General features: G+C 39.2%; 1 protein-coding gene and 1 long non-coding RNA gene across 2 annotated transcripts in view; one reads left to right on the top strand and one right to left on the bottom strand.

Annotated features, from left to right (window-relative positions):
• The window catches only part of SMS (spermine synthase), a 46,830-nt gene extending 27,225 nt beyond the window's left edge, over positions 1 to 19,605 (bottom strand). Inside the window, exons 1-3 of the mRNA XM_054974709.1 lie at positions 19,464 to 19,605; positions 10,217 to 10,337; positions 6,015 to 6,105 (exon numbers count right to left, since the gene is read on the bottom strand). Of these exons, the coding sequence (XP_054830684.1) occupies positions 6,015 to 6,105; positions 10,217 to 10,337; positions 19,464 to 19,515 (264 nt within the window). The 5' untranslated portion in view covers positions 19,516 to 19,605. The remainder of the gene's footprint in view (positions 1 to 6,014; positions 6,106 to 10,216; positions 10,338 to 19,463) is intronic.
• Positions 19,606 to 19,857: 252 nt separating this feature from the next.
• LOC129326513 (uncharacterized) overlaps positions 19,858 to 25,954 on the top strand; it is a 46,957-nt gene continuing 40,860 nt past the window's right edge. The window contains exon 1 of the long non-coding RNA XR_008596701.1: positions 19,858 to 19,944. This is a non-coding gene — a long non-coding RNA (uncharacterized LOC129326513). The remainder of the gene's footprint in view (positions 19,945 to 25,954) is intronic.

The following is a 25,954-nucleotide window of genomic DNA, read 5'->3' as shown; positions in this document are numbered from 1 at the left end:
CCAGGGCACCCGAAAGCCAGAAGTGAAATTGACACCCAAATCTTTCCGAGGCAAACCCAAAGCTTTACGAAGCTGTATTTCCAAAGCTGCTTGCCGCTTTGGAAATACACTTTACCCGAAGCTGTTTCCTGGTTCGGGTAAACCCGAAGCTGTAAACCCGAAGCGACCAGGGCTTGCACAGCCCTAGGTGGGTGGAGTGAATGCAGTTTTAGACTGAGAGTGGAGAAAGAACATTCAGTCAGGCGAAAACAGGCAAGCTGTGTGCAGCCTGAGTAATTTTAAGCAGTTCTGAGAGAAATATTGAGTGAAGGAAAGAGAGGCTAGCTGTGTGCTGCCTGAGCATGTTTAAGTACTACTGAGAAAAATATAACCTACGTGGAATGGAAACCTGAACTGAATATGTTTGTGAAAGAATGTTCAGTCAGGGAAAGAGAGGCTAGCCGTGTGTGCTGCCTGAGCTTAAGTATTTCTGAGATAAATATAACCTGTGTGAAAGCCTGAACTGTGTGTTTGTGAAAGGACATTCTCTCAGGGAAAGCAGGCATGTGAAGCCTTAGAAAAGATCTGTGTGACTGGGTTTAAGAAAGTAACTTTTAAGAATTGAGAACTACTCTTTGAAACCATCAAGTTTTAGAAATAATATGAAACTGATACGCTTCTTAAAAAAAATAAACGTTTACTTTGTTTTTGTTATATCCCAGAGTATCTGTCATTGCAATATCCCATTCCTATCCTCAGGGCCACATAGAACTACAAAAGAACCTGACGCTTGGGCACGTTACTAAAGGGAAAATTTAAATAAAATATCTTGGAATATAATATTCCTGGTGGCAGTAATCTACCCAGAGGGTGTAAGGGAAAGATTAAAGGCAAAAATCACACAAATCTTAACTTTTAAAACTGAGTTTTTTACATTGGCGGTTAGGAATTTAAATTATTTTTTTATACTTACGAAATTGTATATATTCTGCAGTTCCAAACCTTAGGGTAGCCGTTAATAGAAAAAGATTTTCCCAGCCCTCAAATAATATTTAGTCATCTTACATGTGAGTATTGAGATGTGAGGAAGCCAATTTTTCTGGAAACAAGCATCAATCTCTATTGCATTTTTATTCTATCCTTCTTTCTAGTTCAGGATGGTGTTTAGTGGTTCCTCTTCTATTTCCACAACAACCTTCACAGCAGCCCAAGGTCTCCCATTGAGTTCTATGAGGATTTACTTACTTCATTTATAGCCCACCTTTTTCACTGAGACTCAAGAGGGATTTATAGCCCACCTTTATAGCCCACCTTTTTCACTGAGACTCAAGAGACTAAGAGCTAAACTACAAGTGATGCTTGGAAAGTGTTCTTTAAGTGTTGGGTGATGCAATTTTACCTGGGAACAGTAGAGCTGCTTGGGTTGCTATGATGTCTTTTTGTATAACAAAAGAGTTAGGAGGGAGGAGTGAAAAAGAAGTTTTTGGCTACTGCCCTTAACTCCTTAGCCACTGAACTACTGTGGTTGAAAATACAAGCAAAATTAGGTTAGAATCATTTTTCTAGTGTAGTTTATGGGTACAAGCCTTTAGTCTCTCCCTCTCTGCCACTCTCAGTGGAACTGCAAAATTCTTCTTCCCCAGCAATCTCGTGCTGCTCTGTCTTTGAAAACTTTTATTTTCAGATCTGGTGGATTCCACTGGAGGGGGGTGGGGGGAGGCAAGGCTTGTGCCCATAAACTACACTAGAAAAATGCTTCTAACCTAATTTTGCTTGTATTTTCAACTTACCTCTCCACAGTGATTCCAAGCAATTCTTTTAAAACTACAATTCCCAGGTAAAATTACATCATCTAAACTTAAAGAGCACGTGCCAGGCATCACTTTAGTTCTAACAGAAGTGGTTTGCCATTGCCTGACTCTGCAGGCCTGGACCCATCTAATTTCTATCCAAGGCTGACCCAGCTTTGCTTCCAAGATCTGATCAGGCCAGGCTTGCCTGGGCTATTCGGGTCAGATCACAATAGGACCAGGCACACAGAATCAGAGAACAATGCAAACATAAAACTGTTGAAGGTATGATGTATTGGGAAAAAGTGGGTTAAAATAGTTTAAAATTCAGAGTTGCAATGGATCTTGATTAACAGAGTCAGACACTTGCTTGTTTTTAAGAAAACATTAACTCTAAAGGAAAAAGGTACACGGGATTCCTACAAAACAAAGAACTCTATTTCCTACATGTTTACTCTACAAAGACCACATAAGCAATATATTCTGCTGCTTCTTGATCCTAGGAGAGGAAGTCACCTGACTATTAACCAATAGTAGTTTCTCAGTTTCCCAGGCTTTCAGATAGATAAGGCTATTGGCTCCGTGCCAGGTTTCCCAGGTCATTCAAAACAGGGAGTACATTGGGTAAAAACATTAACCCCCATAATGACTGAATGTCAGACTTTGCAACCTATATTCCAACATGACAAACCATAAACAATACAAAGAGTGGATTACAAAGGTAAAAGACAGTGTAGTAAAAGCAAGATGATACATGCAATAAACATTGCAACAAGCTATGATCTTACTCCCTTATAGAAGTGTCCCCCTGGACTATTCTATTCTATTTTATTTCTAATCACTTTATAAAAATGCCCTACTGAACATTTCCATTTTGCACTTTCTGCAGTATGACAGAAGTGAGGGAGCCCTCCTGACCTCCTCAGTCAGGCAATTCCACTAAGTGGAACCACTACACCACGCTGGCTCATACCACAAAAGTGCAGTGGCCATTCACGCCTCTATAGCCTCCAAGTTTACATTTTACCATTTCATTCATTTAAAACTTTAAATTTATTTGCTATTCTGAGCGTTTAAAAGAGCTCCTTGCATTTAATTCCCACTTACGCTGCTGTCCGGATGGAAGTCCAACCACTCTCTATCTTCTTATAACAGGCTGCTGGGTGTTCGTGCAACTCGATTAAAAAATGTGGAAAGAGAAGTATAAGGAAAGCCTTTCTTCTTTTTTGTATAATAGCTTTCTAAAGATACACCATTAAATATAATATTCTTCCTTTCTAAACCAGGACGTTTATCAATCGCATTTTATCAAATTTATCTCAAAGAATTCATGTGCAAAACTTTGGGGGCGGGAATCTATGCACCAAATGAGGAAGAGGGGAGGTTCTACAAATATCTTTGGGAAAAACTGGCGGATCTGTCCTATGAAAACTGCTGTTTGATGCGGGATTGGAATTGTGTAGTTTCTCCACAGATAGATAGACGTTCTGAGAAAAACAAAAAAGATACTCAAGGCAAATCATCAAACATTTGTTTTGACATGATTGATAATATGGGTTTGGTGGATGTTTGGAGACAAAAAGAGAATATACATTCTACTCTGAGACATAAATCTTCGTCATGTATAGCTATGGTCTGGGTATTGAACAATTTGGTGACCAAAATTGGTAAAGTGGAGATATTGCCACAGTTTTTTTCTGACCATAATCCTGTAAGTGTAAGTTATAGAACAAAATCCAATACATTTTGGTGGCAATTAAATGTATCTTTACTACAGAAAGAGGAAATTGTAGAGGATTGTAAAAAAAAGGCTGAAAGAATTTTTTGAATTAAATTTGAATAAGGGTACGCATTTAAGAATGATTTGGGACGCAAGTTAAGTATTTATAAGATGCCATTTCACAAGTCATGATTTGGAATTGAAGAAAAGGAAAAAATTCGAAGTATTCTGCAAGAAATTTTTTTTAAAGGAAGGAGAATTTTTTAAAAGTGCTGGGGAACGTCAAGGTGCAACAAGAGAAACTGCTTACAGCAACAGCTATCAATGTTAACAATAAGGGGGGGAAATGAACTTTGCTAAGCAGAGAAACTTCAAATTTGCTGGGAAGGTGGTTGGCACAGACTGAAAACAGAGAAAGAGATAGATGATTTTACAACTGCAAGATGGGAATACTATGCTAACAGAAAACGGGGCCATTCAAAAGACTTTTTAAAAGTATTATTCAAATTTATACAGAAAGTAGGATGCCTTCAAAGAAACTGAATGATTACTTAACAAAACAGAAGCTATCCAAAATTATGGAAGAACAACAGGTGGTGAACGGCCCAATGATTCAAGAAGTAGTAGAAGCAATTAAAAAGATGAAAACTGGGAAGTCACCAGGTCCTGATGGATTATCAGGCCAATATTATAAATGCTTCAAAGATGAGATTTTAGTACCTTTGCAAAATGCAATGAATTCAATTTCGTTGGGAGGATGCCAGAGAAAGTTGTTAATATTACACTGAAACCCAAAGAAGGGCAAGATTTGACACTAGCATAAAATTATAGACCTATATCATTGTTGAAGAACGACTACAAACTATTTACCATGATATTAGTGTATTGGCTAAGTGCTGTAATAAAGAATCTACTACTACTACCATGATATTAGCAGAAAGACTTTCTCAAAGACTTTATTCATGAAGATCAAAGTTGCTTTTTGCCCAAAAGACAATTTAAAGACAATGTTAGAACTGTATTGGATATAGTGGAATACTTGGATGAACAACAATGAAAAACAAGCAGCTCTAATTTTCTTGGATGCAGAGAAGGCCTTGGACAATTTGAACTAGAGTTTCCTGTTCCAAGTTTTGGAAAAGATGAATTTTAGGGAGAATTTTATAATAATTTACACTTTACAGACTACTAAAATTATTGTTAATGGAGAATAACTAAACCATGTGAGATACAAAAAGGAACACATCAAGCATGTCCATTGTCACTGCTTCTTTTTATTTTGTGAAATGACAACTAAACAGAGATGGCTGACAAATGGAGAATTATTCGAGTTCTCACAAGGAGACTGTAAATTGAAGACAAGAGAAGATCTAATAGCTAAAGGCTATAAATGTCAATGCACAATTGCTAGAAATGTTTAAATCGGATAAAAAATTATGTGGCTTGACTCCAATAAGAGAGAATTTGAAGAAGAGCTTTGTACAAATGATGAACACGTTATTTCCAAAACGTACAAACTTTTGTTGAAATTTGAAATGGAAGAAGAATGTGTGAAAGACTGTATGGTAAAACGGGCCAAAAATTTTAGGCATAATATACAAATGGACCAATGGGAAAATATGTGGGTAAAAGGACTTAAATTCACTTTGAGTTTCACACTAAAAGAAATTTTTTACAAAATGGTGTATCGGTGGTATATGTCTCCTGATAAGTGAGCAAAAATGAGCAAAAGTATATCAAACAAATGTTGGAAATGTGAACAACATGAAGGAACATTTTATCATCTTTGGTAGACTTGTCTTAAAGCAAAAAAAATTGGTCACAAATTCATATGATACAGAACATTTTGAAGATCAACATACAATTTAAACAAGAAGGCTTTTTGTTGGGACTAATGGATAAACAGTTTGAAAATAAATATGGTATTCTATTTCTATATACGACAACGACGGCTAGGCTTTTATATGCACAAAAATGGGAAAGTATAGTATTGCCTTCAATGGATGACTGGATTGTGAAAATGATGGAGTTAGTGGAGATGGCTAAACTTACAACTTTGATCGGAGATAAAACGCTGTCTATTTTCATGGTTAATTGGAAACCCCTTATTGACTTTCTGCGTGAGATGATAATGAATTGATGATTTGTGGATTTGATATTTAAGAAGATAAACTTGGGAAAAATAAATAGAAGGGAGGCAGTATTGAAAATGTAAATTTTAGAGATATTAAAACTACAAGTATAATGTTTGAAGATATAACAGGTATTGTAGAGGAAAATGGAAAATGAAATGTATTATTTTCTTTGTTTTTACTTTCTTTAATTTTTGTTTTTCTCTTTTTATTCCCATTTTCTTTAATTTTTTTTCTCTGCCCCTTTATTGGGCTTTTAATCTTATTAATAAAATAAAAATTATTTTTAAAAGGATTCATGTGCATATTCGGGTATATTTCAAACACCACTACTTCCATTTTTCTGAAACTTCTACTTGTGCTTTATGTAACTTTATCAAAGTTATGTATTACCTGCTCTGTTTTTTCTTCTCCTTTCATATCATTGTAACTCTGAACATCAACCAACACCAACCCATGAGGATAAATTCGTAGATTGGCAAAACTACAAAACAAGAACAAGACAAATTTCAAGAACTGAAACATTCGAGATTATTATTTATTAAACAAAGTAAGAATATGTCCAGAAAAATTACTTCTATTTGTTATAAGTATTCAAGCCTGCATGCAGTTTTTATCTAAAGTGCTTAGTTGCGAACACTAGTCGTATCTATCTGATGTAAGAAAAATCACTGAATCTAAGCAAAAGGTACCAGGCCCACACCACCCACATTTTAAAGTCCCCTGAGAAAAAAAATGCAGGGAAAGAACCAATCATAACCAAGGTTGCTGCTGGTCCAACTGGACCCTGAGAGAATCTAGTATTTGTGTACAAAGACACCGAAAAGATGAATGATTCTAAAATGTTTGTAGAATATTCATCTGGCAACCTATTTAAGCTAGGAGTTTTATTCATTGTTGGCTCTGAAATTATTGAAGAGCCAGTTTGGTGTAGTGGTTAAGAGAAACGGGACTCTAATCTGGAGAACTGGGTTTGATTCCCCACTCCTCCGCCTGAAGCCAGCTGGGTGAACCTGGGTCAGTCACAGCTCTCTGGAGCTCTCTCAGCCCCACCCACATCACAGGGTGATTGCTGTGGGGATAATAATAACATACTTTGTAAACTGCTCTGAGTGGGTGTTAAGTTGTCGTGAAGGGTGGTGTATAAATCAAATACTGTTGTTGTTATTTCCCCCTAGGTTATGGGCCTCATTTAGTATTTGTTTCTCAGTATTTGATAATGTTGGAGTATTTATAAAGAATTTGTAATACCTTCAACATTTGGGATACCCATGAAGTAGCTTTATACTGAATCAAACCATCCGTCCATCCAGCTCAGTGATTTCTACCCAGATCGGAAGTGGTTCTCCATGGTCTTATGCCAAGGTCTTTCACATCACCTATATTTTAAATATTTTACATATATGTGTATTTTGAATACCTTTAAATGTCTGAAGTGTTTCAATGTTCACTACCTTGGGCGCCCTGAATTGAGTGGAATAGTGGCACAGAAATATTTAATTAAAAAATAAATAATCCTTTGGCTGATATGAATCAAGAAGAGCTGCAGGGCATAAATAAAGAAAGAAAACTGGATATGCCAGGGATTGAACCTAGGACATTCAGAGTTGAAAAGAACAGCCAGGAGAGTCCAATCTCTTGGTAAGTCTTGGGAGTTACTCAAAACTTCAATACTAGAGGCTGAATGTATACTAGGAAAAATAGTACAAAGTCCAAAAAGTCACTAGCATGACTAACAAGCAGCGTAAAGGAAGGTATTAGACAGAAAAAGACTATCTTCAGAAACTCAAATGAGGCAAACAAAAAACCAAACATTTGCACAAAGGAAATGCAAGGGTATAATCAAGGATGAAAAAGGATTTTTAGAAACATATTGCTGAAAGCATTAAGACCAACAGTAAACCATTATTAAATACATCAGGAGCAGGAAACCAGGGAGGGAAGCAGTTGGAACACTGGATGACAGTGGAATTAAAAGAGGACTAAAGGAGGGTAATGTGACTGCTTCTTATCTGTCTTCACTGGTGATGATATAGGGCAAATAACTATTCCTGAACAGATGGGGTTTTTTTGGGGGGGGGGGGGGAGAAGCTTGGGCAAATAATCGTAGCAGGGAGAGAATTTTAGAATTTACAAATTGCAAACTAACAAATCACCAGACCAGATGGTATCCATTCCAGAGTTCTTAAAGAACTCAAATGCTGATCTTCTAACTAAGATATATAACTTGTCTCTAAGATCAGCCTCTGTACCAGAAGACTGGATAGTGGTCAATGTAATATCCATTTTTTTAAAAGGATCCAGGTAAATTGATGGAAAGCATTATTAAAGATAAAATTATCAAGCATATAGAAGGGCAAATCTTGCTGAATAAAAACCAGCATATATTTTGCAAAGGTAAATCCTGTCTCATTAACCTTTTAGAGTTCTTTTAAAGTGTCAGTAAACATGTGGACAAGAATGAGCTAGTAGATATTGTTTATTTAGGTTTCAGAAAGGATTTTGACAAGGTCCCTCACCAAAGACTACTGAGCAAACTTCACAGTTAGGGGCTAAGAGGACATGTCCTCTTATGGATTGGAAATTGGAAAAAACAGGAAGCAGAGTACTGGTCAGTTCTCACAGTGGACGGATGTGAGCAGTGGGGTGACCCAAGCACTGGGACTGGTGCTTTTCAATTTGTTCACGAATGCACTGGAATTAGGGGCCAGTATTGAGGTGGCGAAGTTTGCAGATGACACCACATTGAGTAGGGTGGCTAAAACAATAACGTACTGCAAAGAGTTCCAGAATGATCTCTCCATACTGGGGGAATGACCATTAATATAGCAAATAAGACTCACTGTAAGCAAGCGTAAAGTGATGCATACTGGGGCTAAAAATCTTAACTTCGCATATACACAGATGGGCTCTGAGCAGGCAGTGACTGACCAAGAAAAGGATCTTGGGATCATAGGAGATAGATTGATGAAAGTGTTGACCCAATCTGCAGCTGCCATGAAAAAGGCAAATTCCATGCTGGCCATAATTAGGACAGGCAAAGAGAATAAAACTGCCACTGTCATGCTGCTCTTATTCAAATCTATGACGAGACTAGACTTAGAATACTGTGTACAGTTGTGGTCACCCCACCCCATTGTAGTGCTTGAAAAGCTACAGAAAAGGGCAACTAAAATTATCACGGAGCTAGAGCAATTGCCTTATAAGGATCAGTTAAAACTCTTAAAATTCTATAAAATTATGCATGGTGCGACGAGAGTGGACAAAACCGAGGGTCCACTGAAGCTGATGGGTGGGAGTTTCAGGACAAATAAAAGGAAGTACTTCTTCACACAGCACATAGTTAACTTGTGGAATTCACTGAAACAAAACGTGGAGATAGCAACTTGGAAGGCAGTGGTAAGGCCCCTTCTGAAGAATCCATCTTTGGACCCCACACAGCTGTTCTGTGTGACCAGTTGCAGCCTCTCCTTGGCACAAACGTTCTTGCCACTGTGGTGTTTGCCCTGGTAACATCTAGATTAGGTTGCTGCAATGGGCTCTAAGTGGGGCTACCCTTGAAGACTGTCCAGAAGTTGCAACCAGTATAGAATGCCGCTGCCAGAGTGTTGACTGGTCATAGGGATGCTATCACTCCAATCTTGTTTCATCTACACTGGCTTCCAATTTGTTTCTGAGCTCAATTCAAGGCTTGGGACCAGCATACCTTAAGGACTGCCTTCTCCTATATGAACCTAGCCATCAACTCCAATCGTCTTCAGAGGCCTTGCTTCAGGTTCCCCTGTCATCTGAGGCTAGATAGGTGCCAACCCAGGAAAGAGACTTCTCTGTCATCGCACCAAAACTTCAAAAAACCTGCACCAGGGAGATTTGCTAGTCTCCTTCTGTTATTGCCTTCTGCCAGTGGGTGAAGTCCTTTTTGTTTTGTTTTGCACAACCCCAGTAAACTCTTATTGACCTCCTCCTTGGTTTGTGTGTTTGTTTATATTTCTATTTTTTTGTTGTATTTCTATATACATTTTGAATGTTATTTTAATGTTTTAAATGTTTTAATATTTGTGGCTGCTATATTGGGGGACCATATTTTGGGTGGAAAGGAGGCATATAAATGTTATAAATAAATGCATATAAAGGAGAATGAATAAATACTGTGCATTGCAGACAAGTAAAATCAATAAAAATATGTACAAGTTTTTTTTTGTTTCTCCCCCTTACAAGGCTATCTTCTGAATCATCTTAAATAAAGCCAATTGTTTAAACGGCACTAGTCTTACCTGGCTTCTTTAGTCTTCCAAGTCTTGTTTCCAAGGTTACAACACATAATATACCAAGGAAACAAGCTCCAATTTCACCTTGCAATAATCCCCCACTCTCAAATCAATCCTTCAAGTATGCACAGAATTAAGTTTTCTTAATGTGAAATAAAATCTCACCAGAATACAAAAGAAAATACAACCAAAAAAGATGTTCCAGAATTATCTGAACTTAAATTTACTATAAATTTACCTGCCTTTAAATGAATATACAGTCTAAAAATATCTTCACTTTATACTTGTTATGGTCTTCACAAATCATGGGCCAAAAATTCAACTCACCTGCCATTTTTATTGACATATGTTGCTAAATAACCAAGATCTCCCCAGTTATGAATAGTCTCTGTCATTTCCTGCTCTTGGAAGATGGATTGTAGACCTTTAAAAACGGCATTACAATCAGCTAAAAAGTAAAAGACAGAGACCAACAGTCAACAAACACAGAAATCAAATGGAATAATAATTCCTTTAATATTTTAAAGCTCTCATGAACTAAGCAAATCTATCTTTGCTTCCATTCACAACAGCTTTTTCACCAAAAACTTCTCTCAGGAGAAAAACAAAGCAATGCTCCCAAACAAACTTTATATTATAAACTATTGTTTATATAATTGTAGGCAGAATGACTCACATGCTAAACCATCTATTGTTTAAAATTACTGAACTGTTTAAAAAAGCAATTTCTAAATAGGTGCCAAGCTCACCCAATCTTTGTTAAGATTTAATTTCTATTGCAAAAACTACAGAGCAGAGAGAGATTATGGGATATCTAGTTAAAGTGACCAGATCTGAGCTGAAACAAAAGTCAAAGCTGTAACCAGAGCATTCTATGATTTGAGATTGCTGAAAAAAGTAAAAACTTATTTGGCTTTTCAAACACGATAGTCTGATATTCATCTCAGGAAGAGTTACTATTTACCATTAATCTTGTACTTTTTTATTCAGTAAACCTTTAGTTTTCAATTTATGAATCATTATAGCTAAGAGCAAAAAATCTTCCACAGTGTAATTTCCAGTATACCTGCTGATGTCATCCCTGGTCCCATATCCATGATTTGATTTATTTCTCTATATAGTTATCGTACTACAGATTAATCACTGAATCTAACTCCAGTCTAATGCCTGTACACAAATGGTGCTTGCATCATCTCTGCTAGACAGGACCCAGATTATATTACCGTAATACAAATACAATCATTGTATAAACCAGTCTTCCATCCAGAAGAGTCACATGTTATGCTAATATACCAATCTGTGATACAAAAATTTAGTATCATCTTCTAGGTGGCAATCTGATGATACACAGCCTCCTTAAATTGAACTCAATGGTATATAAGCTGTGAAATACTACAATTTAAGAATACCTAAGACATGCATTTTAAACAAAGTACATTCATAATAGGAAATAAGACCGTTAGGCATTATATGGTAGCAAAAATGTTTTCTACTCTCTCTACTTAACAAACAGAGCCTAGGCAAGCCCACCTCCCTGGTTTGTGTACCTGTATGGGCACATGACTGTGTACCTCAGTCAAACACATGCATTATAGTTCACATATACAACATACATACTATATGAAGTGTCTTACAAAATGCATATATAAGGCCTAATACGTATGTAAAACGAATATGCAAACTCATATTTGTTCACAAGTTTTCTTCAAAATGAATGTGTAATCCTCATACGTGGAATCACGTCTACTAAAACGATTGGTCTTATAGCAAGCACCTCCCACAATGCTAAAATTAGAATAATTTTCTAAACATATTTATGAATCAGATATAACAGGAAACACCTTCGTTTTCTATCCACTAACTATTTATAGATCAAACCAACAGGAAGCTCATTTATAGAACTTTCCAGGATCTGAGGGATGAAATTTTATTAATTTGCAGCTCAGATGCAGTCACACAAAGTTTTAGCTGGTTGTCAGCCTCAGTAAACAGAAGATAGCAGATAAATATGCTAAGTTAATTATAAATAGTTCATTTTTTGTTACTAAAGCAATAAACAAATTTAAGTTTGCCCAACATTGATCTTGAAAACCATATTAAGATATATGCAAAATCCAGTCATTATCATGGGAAATGTTTCAGTAACAGTAAAAAAAAAAAACCTCTCTCAGAAACTAATAACACAGTAACTATCTCTTCACATCAAAAATAAGAAAGAATATCCGATCTGGAGTACATTTTTCTCCTTTAACCATATAAGTGATGCAACAAAGAACCACAACACAAATCATTTTCAATGTTTGAAAATGTCAAATATAGTTCCTCAATATGCCAAGTAATAATAACAACAATAACTGCACTTACATACCACTCTGTCTAGATTAGCATCCCACACAGAGTGGTAAACAAAGTCAGAATTATTATAATCCCCACAATACTGGCCTGTAGCTGGGCTGAGAGGAGCAGTTTAACCAAGGCCACCTGCTGAACTCATGGCAGTAGTTGGATCCTGACCAGCAGAGTGTTGATTTGCCCTGCTATCTTTGTGTTCTTTCACTGGACCTCTTCCACTGCTTTTGCATGCAAATCAGCAAAATTCTGTAAACTTTATTTCTGCTGCTTTCAGCCATCCATTCTTGGTTCCACTTGGTGCAACTATGGATCATAATTTTAAAAGATATCTTTGGTTGCAGCAACCAACTAAACATTCTTCAACTCAGTCACTTCTTGGGTGCATCTGACAACAGAATGTTGTATCTGCAAGTGTAGTTTTTTAAAGTATGAAAATAAAATAGAGCTGCCAGAAGGACAGAGCAAGCACTAGAAAAGGGAGGGCAGGAAGGGATGAGCCACTGTTCTGTCCTTATGGCTCTTTCTTATATGTCTATGGAAATAGATCATCACTTTGCAGTCAGGAAGGAATTTTCCTCCAGGCCAGTTTGTCCAGGAATCCTGCAATTTTTTGCCTGCTTCTGGGCAGTGAGCAAGCAGCCAGGTCTGGGTGACTCATGTAAGTAGGATTGCCAGGTCCCCCTGTTCTCCTGGCAGGAGATGGCGGATCCAAATTGAGCCATTGTGGTGCATGGGAGTGTTTCCGCGTTCTGCAGCGGCCTGATCCGGGCCCAAATCAGCCTATATCGGGCCTGAATCAGGCCGTTGTAGAGCATGAGAGTGCTCCTGCACTCCACAGCAGCCTGATCCAACCAAATTTGGGCCGATTCAGGCCCTATTTGGCCGTTATGGGCCGCTGCAGAGTGCAAGAGTGCTCCCCTGCTCCGCAGTGGCCCCATCCAGCCTGGATTGGACTCACAGGAACGCATGTTCCTGGGAAGCCCTCTCCCACTGGCCAGGTAAGTAGGCATGGGGGGTGGAGGGTGGGAGCAGGGGATACCCCGCCCCTAGCATGAGACTGGCAACCCTACAGGTAAGTCATGGGGTATCAAGTTACCTGGTGGTTGCTTCTCGGCCTGGCACCAATAAGTCCTTCCTCAAGTCTTTTATTGCCAGCAACCAAACCTGGAAAACTGGTCAAACTATTATGGTCACCTACCAACAACCACTGAGGGCATCTGGTTAAAACGACAGACATTCCTTTTATCATTTTGGGTTTTAAAACCACAATTTTTTTAAAAAAATCCAATTTTTCTGCAAACCAGGGGCATTTTTCCAGCGTGTTTTAAGATCTGTCTTCTTCATTCATGGCTCCAGTCTGTGGATTTAAGTATCCTCCAGTCAGGGCCACTTCGCTCTTAGTATATGTTACTGAACCTTTCTCCAGCTCAGTCAAGACAGCACACTCTCTTAATTGAGCCCAATGATATTCACAGTTACTCTTCACTTTACAATGCTAGTCGCAAACACCTGTTCATGGTTTGGAGGTTTGATTGCTAATATGGTTTAGTATACTGGTGTTGCATTTATAACTTTATTAGCTGCCTTGAAGGCCCCTTGGGTGATAAAGGTGTCATCATAATAAACACACCACAAAAGCCTAGACCTCTATATTTTACTTTAAAAAATATAAGCCTATAAAAATTATGATATATAACTGCAGACAGCCTTCAACTAGGTGACTGAATTAAAAAAGGACTTGCTTAGTCAGCAGATAACATCTGTGCTTACTCAGGACAACACCTGCATGCTTTGATAGTACAGACTGACTAATTCTTCGTGCTGTTTGTTCTGCAGAGCCACTATAGATAAGGCTTGAGTCTAGTTTGTTATCAGAAGAACCACAACGTTCAGCTTTAGCTACGTAACACCTTTGCACATGGAACTACAATTATATTTTTGCATTCTAAACATATACTATACGGTTCAAAAGAACAAGAGTAATCAACTTAACCACCACCAATATTCTCAGCATGCAGAAATTTGGACACATGGACACACAAAAACACACACCTGTGTTTCATATTAACAGCACTGTAAAAAAAAAAAAAGGGTGTCATCTACTGCCTCACTGTTGGCCCACCCCTTTCCACCACAACCACTTTCCCACTTGAACCAGCCTCAAAGTCTTCCCATTTTATCTTATAACACATTGCATGGTGCCAACTGAGCTAGACCCAGCTGCATGGTGGGGAACCTGCAAGGACTTGCAAGGGGTACTTCATGCTCCCCTTTACCCCCATTTCCTGCCTCCTGGCAGCCTCCATATGTGCACATTTCCCTACGTCCTTCTCTCCTTCAAACACATCCTTGTTTTTAAAAAGCAACACCACAGCATAGGAGACTTATGGGTGTAGAGATGGGAAGGCTTGTGGGGAAAAAAACAGGAAAATTGGAGTGGCAAGGTTTTTTCTGCGGCCTTTTCTTCCCAGTTTTTCTGACAGGAAAATAGAGGTTTTTGAGAGTAATTTTATAAACTCCTATAAAATGTTCTCTTTTAGAATGTGTGAAATGCTTTTAAAGACAAGGTGGGCATGCTGTAGGCATATACAGCTCTTAAATCTAAGATGTATTTCTGCACCTAGAAGGTGTGAAGGAGATGCTTGTTTCAATTGTGCAAACCTCAACTTTTCCAAGGAGCTGCATAAGAGTAAAAATATGAAGGCTCAGAATCAAAATTTCAGAAACTGATTCTGATTAGTGACTTGAAGTGTTGCTGCTTTTTTTAAAAAAATGACTAATTTTGTACACAAATAAAATGCTATAATATGTATTCTAACAATAAACGACTGACTAGTTCAATGCTTTAGTGTTATAAAGTTTAACTACAAAGATGTTATTAGTTTTATTGTGTGAGACACTTTTTCTGACCAAATACTAAATTTTATATGTAATTTATCACAAAGTTTGCATTTTCTGTTTCTCCTATTTTTCCTACGTTTCACATAGCAAAAATTAAGATGCATGTGGTAAGGTAGCCTAGGGTACATCAGCTTGCATTTTGGGTATATTTGTATTTTGCTTGTAGAAAACTAAGGCATTTATAATTTTACATTCCATAAATATATCAAATATTGCAATTTTACATGCTATGTAAGTTGTAAAGGATTCATTTTATGTTGTTAAAGTTGAAGAATTAGGTTTGATAGGACTGTAAGTATTGCACATATTTCAATTTTCCCCCAAATTTCTGAAAGGGGGTCACACTTTTTTTTCATGGCTTCAAAATTTCCAGAACTTTTACATCCCTAGATGGGGGGAAGGAATGTTTTTCAGCCACAAAATTGATTATGCAGTTAAAGAGATGCTGAATCTGCAGCAAGATACATTCTGCCCCACACTAAGCACCAGCAGAACCTACAGTCAGATGGTCCTAAACCCCCCCTACTGGCTTTACTGGAAGTTGAATTCATTATCACTGTTGAATCTGGTTTTTTATATCAGTTACAGTGCAACCCTATGCAAAGTTACTATGGTCTAAGCCTATTGAAATCAATGGGCGTAGACTGGAGTAACTTTGCATAGGATTGCACTGTTAATCTCAGTAGTTGGCCAATTTCAACAACTAATGAATACACAAATATAAATGCTTCTTGCACAAAATAACCTCAAAAATTACTCAGAAAAAGCTGTTACTTTCAGAGATTTCTTTGTTTTTTTTAAAGGTGCCAGTACTCATATATAAGAGTTATACCCATTTCCACCAGTTCCCCCCTTAGGACTTAGAAGACCCTCTCCCTTGGCACCACTATTCAGTAGTAGTGCCACCACAACAAAATACTGCTTTCTCTTCTTTATTCTAAAAACAAATGCTAACACAAGTAGACATTGAGGACATGAGTTTAATGGGTACAGAGTGTAAGGAAGTAACTTATTAGTTAGTTTTTAAACATTCATAATCTTTCTGTGAAGTCTTATTTCCAGATTAAGTACAGCAACACTCCACAAAGGTGTCTCGCAGTACAGAAATAAGTAAAAATGGCAGGAAGGGGTCAAGACTAAAAGACAATTCAATTACACATTACTAACACCTTCCCATCATGCTTGGATCCAACTGTGGCTAAGAGATCTCTCTTCCCAAGCTACAAATTTCAAGATAAGAGGGAAAGGCGGAAGACATCCCTTCATCGTGCCTGAAGAGAGACTCATCCTTGAACACCATTTGTCTTCTTCTCTGATTGGCATTTTATATTGCATTTTGTTACCATAATAGTCCAAAGGAGAGGGCCACTCTAAAAATCAAAACAAGAGAAGGCAAAAAAAAAAAAAGACAGGCGCAATGGGGAAAAAGTTTATTAAGCTTGATAAGCCCTATGTGTTTTGCCTGTGGGATCAGTATAGTATAGTAGCATTGCCAGAAAAATGGTTACTATAAACCATTTTAGAAACCTATTTTGGGATTAAAAGTGGTGCAAAAAAATCCAACAGATAAATAAATTATGCTATCACTATTACTGTGTCATTGCAGTTGCTGCTGACATGCAGATCAGTAGAACATTCCCCCCCCCACCCCGCATCCTCACATCACAGAATGCCATTTGCTTGCAGTGTTTTACACTGATGCCACCAGTATAAAATACTATGCCGAGGATCTAAAGAGGTGATAGGTTCACAAGGGACTTTCTCTCCCAGAATAGCAGAACTCCACCCCTTGACACACTACAAACTTCTTTTGAAGCTCTCCTCATTTTCAAGAGGGTTTCTGTTCAAACAACAAGCCATCAGTCCCCTTGGGCTGAAAATACTAGTTCCATGATACTTTGGATTCTGGCCTATGGAGCTTACAGATATATAATTAGACTTAGATTGCCAAAAAAACAGATTCCACAGCTATCTTACATAGCACAAACAATTTGGAGAATGATGGGCATGATTTATAATTTTGCCAGAGAACCACTTACAGAAGTGAATGGCTACTGGCAGACCTAAGACTCACTTCCCACAAATAACCAGCCAGCAAATTTCAGTTACAGCCAGCACTTCTTTCTCATTCCTTTTTTACTCCTGAGCTCACAATGGTGAGTGGGGAAGCTGACAATATTCTTCGGGGGCCACAACTTCTTTAGAGGCTGCTGGGTCCTGACCTTTAATTTACACAGATGCAATCCCAACTATAAGAAACCAACAACTAAGCAACAAGCTTTGAACTATCCATCAAAACTTATGTTGTGGTGCCAATCTGAACATCTGCAGCATTGAGTACTATTAGTAATGCCAAATCCCTGTGATTTAACACAAAAATATATGTAAGTCTGGAACTAAACAGAAACTGTCCTTACAAGAAACTGTCAAATAATCAACTGCCAACATATTGTCTTTCATCAAAATTTAAATTCCTTAAATTTGAGATTTTAAGGAAGGATGGTCTGCAGTGTATTTTTCTTGTCATTCATTCTTGCTGAGATTTCAGTATTTTGCATAGTAAAGATATCAAGATCAAATATGTCCACTGCATTCAGAACAGGCCTCTTGCCCAGCTCTCATCCTAATGGATGTATGGTCTCTCATCCTAATAGAGAACAGTATTATTCATTCCATACTGGAAAGCCACAGCAGCTTCCAATTACATGTGCATACTGCAAAATGAAAGTCTAATTTATACAGACATGCAGCTCACATTTTATGTCTTCACAATGAAAAGTGATATTTTCACCTCTATGTGAATAGTTACAATGTTCAACAACAAAAAATTAAGTCTGAATTTGTTAAAAACACTGAGGGGGTGGGGGTTAGGGCTATGAAAGTAGGTGGCTGCGCCTCTACCCTATGGAATGGAGATGCATGTCTTTGTGACATGTACCCTATGGACACTTGCAGTGCATAAGCCCTCCTTCCACTCTATGATTATAATTCAAGGCATTTTACTAGTAAGTAAATTATTGGCCAAACTTCCCAAACACCATTAAAACTCTAGAGGTAAGATGCAGTCCTCTGGAACTAAGTTGGTTGTTTGTCCTGAAGGTCTGCAATATAGGTTATTATTAACTACCGCAATTCACTGTATTGTGCGTAGAGACCTATCAAGATACAAGATAAGGCTACATTCCTGCAAGTTCCCTCTTATTTTCTAAGGTGAGGGAGAAAGGTGTAACCACACGTTTCTGTTTTCTTTAATTTCTCCCATCTTTAACAAGGCAAGACATTTCTAATTCTGTCCATAAAAAAAGGCACTTCCTGGTCTTTCATTGCCTGCTAGATTTTTTTAAAAAATATATTGTATTAAAACATGCACACATTCCACCGATAATCCACTTAACTGTCTTGAACTCTTCTCCCTCAGCCCAAATTTACCATATCAATAGATTATTTCCTTACATAACAATCAGTATTACTGGTGAAAATAACCTTTCCTACTCTCCACCGGCTGCAAAAGGGAGAAGAAAAAAAGAAGCCACCCGCCTAAGGGACAGATTAAGGTCACGCATGCGGCTGCAAGCATGTACGCTCAACCCTTCCACCAAAAATACTTTACAGCATACTTTAAAATACCGCATACTTTTTAAAAAATGCTGGCGTTGCGAAGTCAATTTTGCAAACGTGGGACAGCATTTTAGCTCATTTTTAGGGGCACAAAACAATGCGTGAGGAAGGCCCTCGCTAGCCTATTTTCGGCAGATAGATAAGCGGCGGGAGGTGTTAGTAAAATGAATGGCAAAGCATGGGGGAAAGCAGTAATACATTGGGGGGAGGCAGCGGCGAAGAAATCTGTATGGCTGGAGACGAGGGAGAGGGGGGCTGAGCCTCGGGGAATCTGCATATCTGGAGGGGAGGAGCTGTATACGCGAAGGGCAGAAAAATGATTACGAACCGGGGGGCGGGGGGGTCAACTCATGGGGAAGAGGCCGAAGGTAGGAGCCCAGAAGGTACAGGAGTTGGCGGCAAAAGGAGCTTCATGGGGGGGGGGGGGGTGCATGCGCCCATGCTTTGGAGGCAGACGAGGCAGCGGCGAAACGCACCCTGGTTCTCGCTCTGGCTCTGCCCGCGGCTTGAGAGTAGGACGGCGAGGGCCTGCAGCGAGCCATTGCTGTGCAGGAGGCAGGGCTGCGGGCTGGCGGAGCGCCCAACCGCTCTCCTACGCCTCAAGAGCCAGAGGCGGAAAGGCGAGGCGGCGCAGAGCTGGCTGGGCTGGGGAGAGAAGGGGCTGAGGGGAGCCCCCCAGTGGGCGCCTCCCCCTGTGGCTCACCTGTAGCACTGAGCATGAAGTCGAGGGTGCTGTGTCGCGCTGCTGCTGCCATAGTGAGGTAGAGCCCTGTGCCATGCCTGGTGGAGGCGGCCGCTGCTGCGCTGCGAGTGCCACTGACTGACTGAGCTGCGTGCGCGCCAGGCTGGGGCTGCTCTTGTAGCCGAGCCGCCGTGCGGCGAGGGGAGAGCCCGAGGGGGAGGGACAGCCTGGCTGGGAGCGAATGAGTCAGCAGCAGCGGGAGCCGCTGGCTGCTGCAGAGGGAGCGCGGGCAGCGGCGGCGGCGCTGGGTTTCAGGGAGGCCGCTCCCTCAGTTTCGCTGTTATTCTTATTATTCGCCTGCGCTGGCTACCTCCGCAGCGTGACCCTGGCCCGAAGCCTTGGCGTGCGGGCGTTGCATTTCAGTTAGCAACAGCTGCTGTGTCAAGTTCAAACTTCAACCAGACGAACTAGCCAACCAGGGACAACAAAGGAGACAGGGCAAGTAAGTGGCCCGGACCGATATGAACATTTTATTAAAATCTTCCCATGAAATACTGACGTGAAAATATGATTCATACCTTTGAGGGAGGGGAGCATTATTTCAAAAGCCATGACATAGCCTGTTTATTTCTAATGGACGCCTGCTCTCCATGCCTCAAGTTAAAGAGGCCCAGTCCTGTGTTTGTTTGGGGGGGGGGGGGTGGCGCTGTCAAGTATCTGGCAGGACAAAATACAGGGCAAATAGTTGCAAATTTTTGAGGACCGGTAATATAATACCCCAAGTGATCACTATACTCTCTCAGCGAAAGCCTACCATAAAACTGCTTAAAGGCACCTTTAACACTAAAGTTTGAGTCAAGCAGAGGGAACCTCTGGAACACAATTTTGAAGCATATATTTTGCTAAAGAAAGTACCTTTAAATGCACAGAGTGCAACTAGTTGTAATATAAGACTGGACTCCTGAGACTAGGCATGTAGAAGACTGAATTTTTCAGCAGATGCAGTTTAACATATCACATTATGACAAGGGTGAAAAGCACTACCTGCCAAAATTCACCTTTCCAGTTCAATCATAGTCCTGTTCACTCATTACAGGAAATGTACGTACATTCTGCATGTATGTACAGACACCTGTAAGAAGACATGTTCACTTTATAAATAAAATTGTGGACCAGAACCTGGTTAAATTGACTTTAATTGCACATTCAGCTGTATATATTTTGAACATGAGAATCAATTAGCATGTATACAAAGAATAAGCATATATACAAAGAGATTTGAGTCCAGTGGCACCTTAGAAACCAACAAGATTTTAGGGTGTAAGCTTGCAAGAGTCAGAACTTACACCCTGAAAATCTTCAGACATGTATACAAAGAATAATGTTTCAAATATAATTACTTTGCGCTGTTAATGTATCAGACACTGCTATAGTTTAGGGATTGGAAATCTGCACTCTGCTAGTGCAAATCCCACTCTTGCCATGAGCTCAGAATGTGGCCTTGGGTATGCAACTCTTCTGAGCCCCAGCTTCCCATTTGTATTGGGGGATAATAATGCACTGACTTTGTTCACTGCCCTGTGTGGAGCACTAATCTCTCTAGAAGAGCAGTATAAAAGCGCAGTTATTATTATTATTACTTACTCTTACAAACATGCCTCTGGAGCCTTGCAGGAGTCAATTTGTGAGGACAGAGTGAAGAGGGACAGCATTAAGTACTCACACAACTTCTCACCAAATTGCCTTCTCACATTGTTAAGCAATAAGGAAGCAGATTACTATAGTTGTACATCATACAGTTCCATGTGACATTTTGTTAAAGGCCCACAAAAACATGCAGCTTCATCCAGCAAGTTCTTCCTATGGGCACATGGAGAGCATGTGTTGAGGGTTTCCTGTTTAGTTTAGCAACCATCACTATTGCAGAGAAGCATATAAAGAACCTGGATGTGCATCAAACAACCTACAGAGTTCTGATTGATATTTGGGGATATGACTAAACTCTATATTTGTGTGCCTTGGTGCTATTTATCAGTTCTAAGTAGGAAATTGCATGCATCTGGTATGAAAACTCAGCCTATTTTGCCATCCTTAAATTACTTGACTTTATTGTCAAGGATACTTGACAATAAAACCATGTGTATATCTTCTACATTTGATAGGATACAAAAAGACAAGGCACCTGTGCAAAAATATGGGCTTGTTTCATTGAAAGTGGCATAAAAGTGTCCAGCAGTTAGCAGTGTCCAGCAGCATTGGTGATCCTGCTGTTGTGGAAATAAAGGAACAGAATCCATTAATTTAAATGGTGCAGAAGCAGGCTACAAGGGAAGTTAATTTTATACACTTTGCAAACACATGGTTTCTAAAACAAGACAACAACTCTGTAAGATGACTGAATCTTTGTTCATGTTTAATGTGTCTCTTTTGACATAACCAGTCGTGAGTAATACACAATTTAATACTGGCCGTTCAAATTTTCTTCAGTCTTGTGTGTGCGTTAATTCTGTTGCAAGATCCGTGATAAGGTAACCAGGTTTTTACAAAGTTGTTAGGATAATCCCTCCTTGTAAAGATTGCCCAAGGTTTCTTGCTACTCAGAAAAGCTAACAAATCTATAAATAGATATAATTCCACATGTTGCCAGGCTGGGATGCGCATGTGCAGTCATCATTTGCTAAGCAGATGTGCAGAAACCACAAAACATCTTTGTGTAGTCTTGTCATAATTCTTGACAGTCAAAGTTAGAACAACTCCTGCTGAATAGAAAACATGTATAATTTGTAAAACAAACGCATAACTCCATCTCTTTTATGCTAAATACAAACCACTATTTATGCTTCAATGGAATCATAAACCAATATTCAAAGAAGTGCACAACTAGTTTTATGCATGCAAAGTAGTTTTGAACTTTTTCTCTTCCCCCTCCTCCTTCCCCCAAAGATCTTTCATACTTTATAGAAAACAGCTTTTGAAACTCGGGGGAATTTATAAAATGGTAAAAACTGAATGGAGTTGTACTACTGCTTGGGCCTGTTTGTGCCATAAGGTAGCTTCTGTGGATCTTTAAACATTTAAAAATAACACAAGAGAAATACAATATGGTTTGCAGTGAGCTTAGAAGGGCATAACTTTTCTCAGGGTCACACTGAAAAAATAGGTGAAAAGCTGAATAGAAGGTTCAGTAGACCATTTAAAGACTGAATAATGGTTATGGCAGTGATGTACATTTTATTCATACATGATGCAGGTTGCAGTCTACTTAGAGTTTCTAGAGGTTTAACAATCTACATACATAGTTGTTATGCGCAGTGCAGCAGAACACCCTAAGCTAGTGACAGGTCACTAAAGTAGCAACTGACAGATGAGAAACAGACCACATTTGTTTTCTTTAGCTTTGGTCAAAGGAGGCAATGTGGGATGGCTCTGGTGCTCATATAGCGAATTCTAAGCTTTACAACTAAAAGTATTAAAGTGTAGTAGTAGAAGACAGTGGAAGGTAGAAATGCAAGGGACTCTGACTAGAGAGTCTTAGAAAAATTGTGTCCCAAAATACCCAAGAGGGGAAAGTTTCTTCAGGGACCAAGCAAGGGAGAACAGGTATACTCTTAACAGGTTGAGGGAGATCCAAAAGGGCCCAACCACCTACAAGTACATTATTGCATGGAAATGGTTCTTAATGCATTTAAGAAGTTGGGACTTAATGAAGAATTACAGGGGAGGACAATTGAGAAATGCTACCCCACCCAATATCTTTCCCTGGAGCATTCTAGAAACTCAGAAGTTTAAGTAGGCTAACCCCATCTACTTCCTTTCTTGTAACTGGCTTTCAACTGCTCAGTACTTTGTGCCTCTTGGAGCATATTCAGTCCTCCTTATGCAGTTACCTCATTATGCAGTTAAATTATGCCCCCCCACACACACACTTTTGTACTGGTTAGCTTACAACATTTTTTTAAAAAAATTGCACATTGAGTTTTCCAGGTATTGTAGAAACACCCTACAGTGTCTTTGAGTGCCTTGAGGTTTGGAGTGTTTTTTCACCCAACATGGGTCTCTGGGCAGGAACAATAGTTGAGCAGGTGATTGTCCCTCAACGCCAACACTCACAGCAAGACTGGGGAGGGGTGAGTAGAGGTTGCTGAAGAAGGGTGGGTTGACAAAAAGAGTTGCGATAGGACCAATTCAGGCTGGGCTAGAAGCCGGATTTGCCGTAGAGGAGCTGCAAAGTGAGAATACAGTGTAAGTTTGCAGACATTTTATGGAAAAGCAGATCTGGATGGGAAGTTCCTTGTCCTTGCATGCATACTTAAATTCACAATGTGAAGCAGAGGAAGTACTGTCATTGGGGGGGGAAGTTTTACATGGTGTCTTGCTTGCCTCTGTGAACTGCACAGTCTACAGTTGTCAATACAAAAGGTACAAATATTTCTGAGGAACCACAACAAATGTGCTGTCTTCTAAACGAATACAAGCTATAGCAGAATCAATGTATACAGCAAAGTAATGCCTTCAGTCATATGAAATAATGAGGTGGCTAAGCAGCAATCCATGGTGTGATAATTGAGTTGTTACAAGCGTATCCCTATTTTCTTGTGAAATAGTGTTTTTTACCAAGTCTCAAGGCAGAACTATTTGTCTGTAACAGCTGTAAATGTTTACTTCATGTATTTTAGAATAATCAAGTGCACCAGTTTTTAAAAGTTGTAACTTGCTATAAAATACAAATAAAAAAATGCAAAATTCATTAGGAGGGCCAAATATTTATTCCAGTGCCCTATGCAAGTGTATAGTGCGGGCCAACAAGAGTAAGATATAATTTTTAGAAACAAAACAAATTACTTCAGGATTAGTTTTAAAGGCAGATAATTATGCTTTATGACCCAGAGAAAGGCTTCAGGCCTTTCTCAAAGCAAACATGCCTCTTATTTGCATTTTCTATGCCTATTAGTTATGGATCTGGAGATGCAAGTTTCTACATGAGTGCCACTGGCTTAAGCATACAAGAAAGACTTCTTTAATAAAGTTGCTAATGCTGCATTTTGGTTTGTTTAAATGCCTCCAGACTTAAACTCTGCCAAAAATTAAATCACAACACTGAAATGATGTTTTTTTTAATTTATAGGAACTCCCATCTTACACAGAATATTTACAAATATTAGAACCCAACCCTAATACCTTTTTCATAATTGCAAAGATATCCAGCATTTCCAACAGGTGTCTTGAGCTGGAGGTTGACTGCATATTTAATTTAGATGCAAATTCTTTCAGCAAGTTGCCCTGAGTTTTATTGATCATGAGTACTTTCTTACTGTTTTATTTTTTTTTATAATATTTTTTATTTTTCAATATCTAACATACAAAACTACTGCATACATACATAACCTACAAGACAGTAACTACAAAAGACTACAATAGCACAAGGGATGGGAAAGAAGGGAGAAAAAAGAGAAAGGGAAGGAGGGGTGGAAAAAAGGGAAAGGTGACCTACAAACACTAAACACTACATTTCAATGCTTTCCCTTCATACTGCCATAGTAAAAAATAGCTTAATAAAATAGTGACGGAGTGGTTGATCATACGAATTACAAATTACAGTTCAAATTAACTTTTTCCCTCCCCTGGGCCTCAGGCACAATTCCCTCTGCGCAGCTACCGCTGGAGCGCTCATTGCCTCCCCCCTCCCTTCAGGTTTCGGATCCTCTTCTCTTTGCTTGGTGTCTGGTCCAAATTCTGAATTTTTATCCACAAAATCCCTTAGCTGATCTTCCGAATTAATCTTGTAAGCTTTATCTTTATAACTAAACCCGATTCCTTCCGGGAGTAGCCATTTGTACTTTATATCCCGTTCCCTCAAGAGAACTGCCAACATCTTGTACTTAAATCTTTTCTTCCGCACTAAAAATGGAACGTCCTTCAATATCTTGACTTTATTTCCCAGAAAGTCCAATTCCGCATTGTATGAATTATATAGGATACTGTCCCGGACCCTCCTAGATGAAAACTCGATAACAATCTCGCGAGGCAGCTGCCGCTTCATTGCATATTTTGAAGATGCCCGACGGACTCCCAAAATGGCGCTTTTCACTTCTTTAGTTGCCCTCGCGGGTGTCGCTAAAAGTTCCGAGGCGAGTTCCCATAAATCCTCTTTTTCCTCCTCTTTAACATTCTGGAGACGCAAAATGGTTTGTGTTCGCTCCACTTGCAATCCGATCAGCTGATTTTCCACCAACTTTAATTCCCTGTTCGCTGCTCTCGTAAGTGACGCACTTTCCCGGGCAGACTTCTCTGCCCCCCCCCCCGCTGCTTCTTTAATGGCTTTCACATCGCTTTCAATTAAGCCCACCCTTTGATCTGTTTCATTCAGCTTGTCAACAAAGGGTTTTATGGCTTCCATAACCGCTCTTTTAACCAGTTCCTCAAGCGTCTCGCCCCTCTGCAAGGCCGCCGTAACTGACTTGCCAAGAGAAGGACTCTGCTTTTTCGCTGCCATTTTAGGGGGGGGGGAACCG

Source organism: Eublepharis macularius, chromosome 3 (assembly GCF_028583425.1).
Source record: "Eublepharis macularius isolate TG4126 chromosome 3, MPM_Emac_v1.0, whole genome shotgun sequence".
Taxonomy (NCBI): Eukaryota; Metazoa; Chordata; class Lepidosauria; order Squamata; family Eublepharidae; genus Eublepharis; species Eublepharis macularius.
This window is presented reverse-complemented; position numbering and strand designations above follow the sequence as displayed.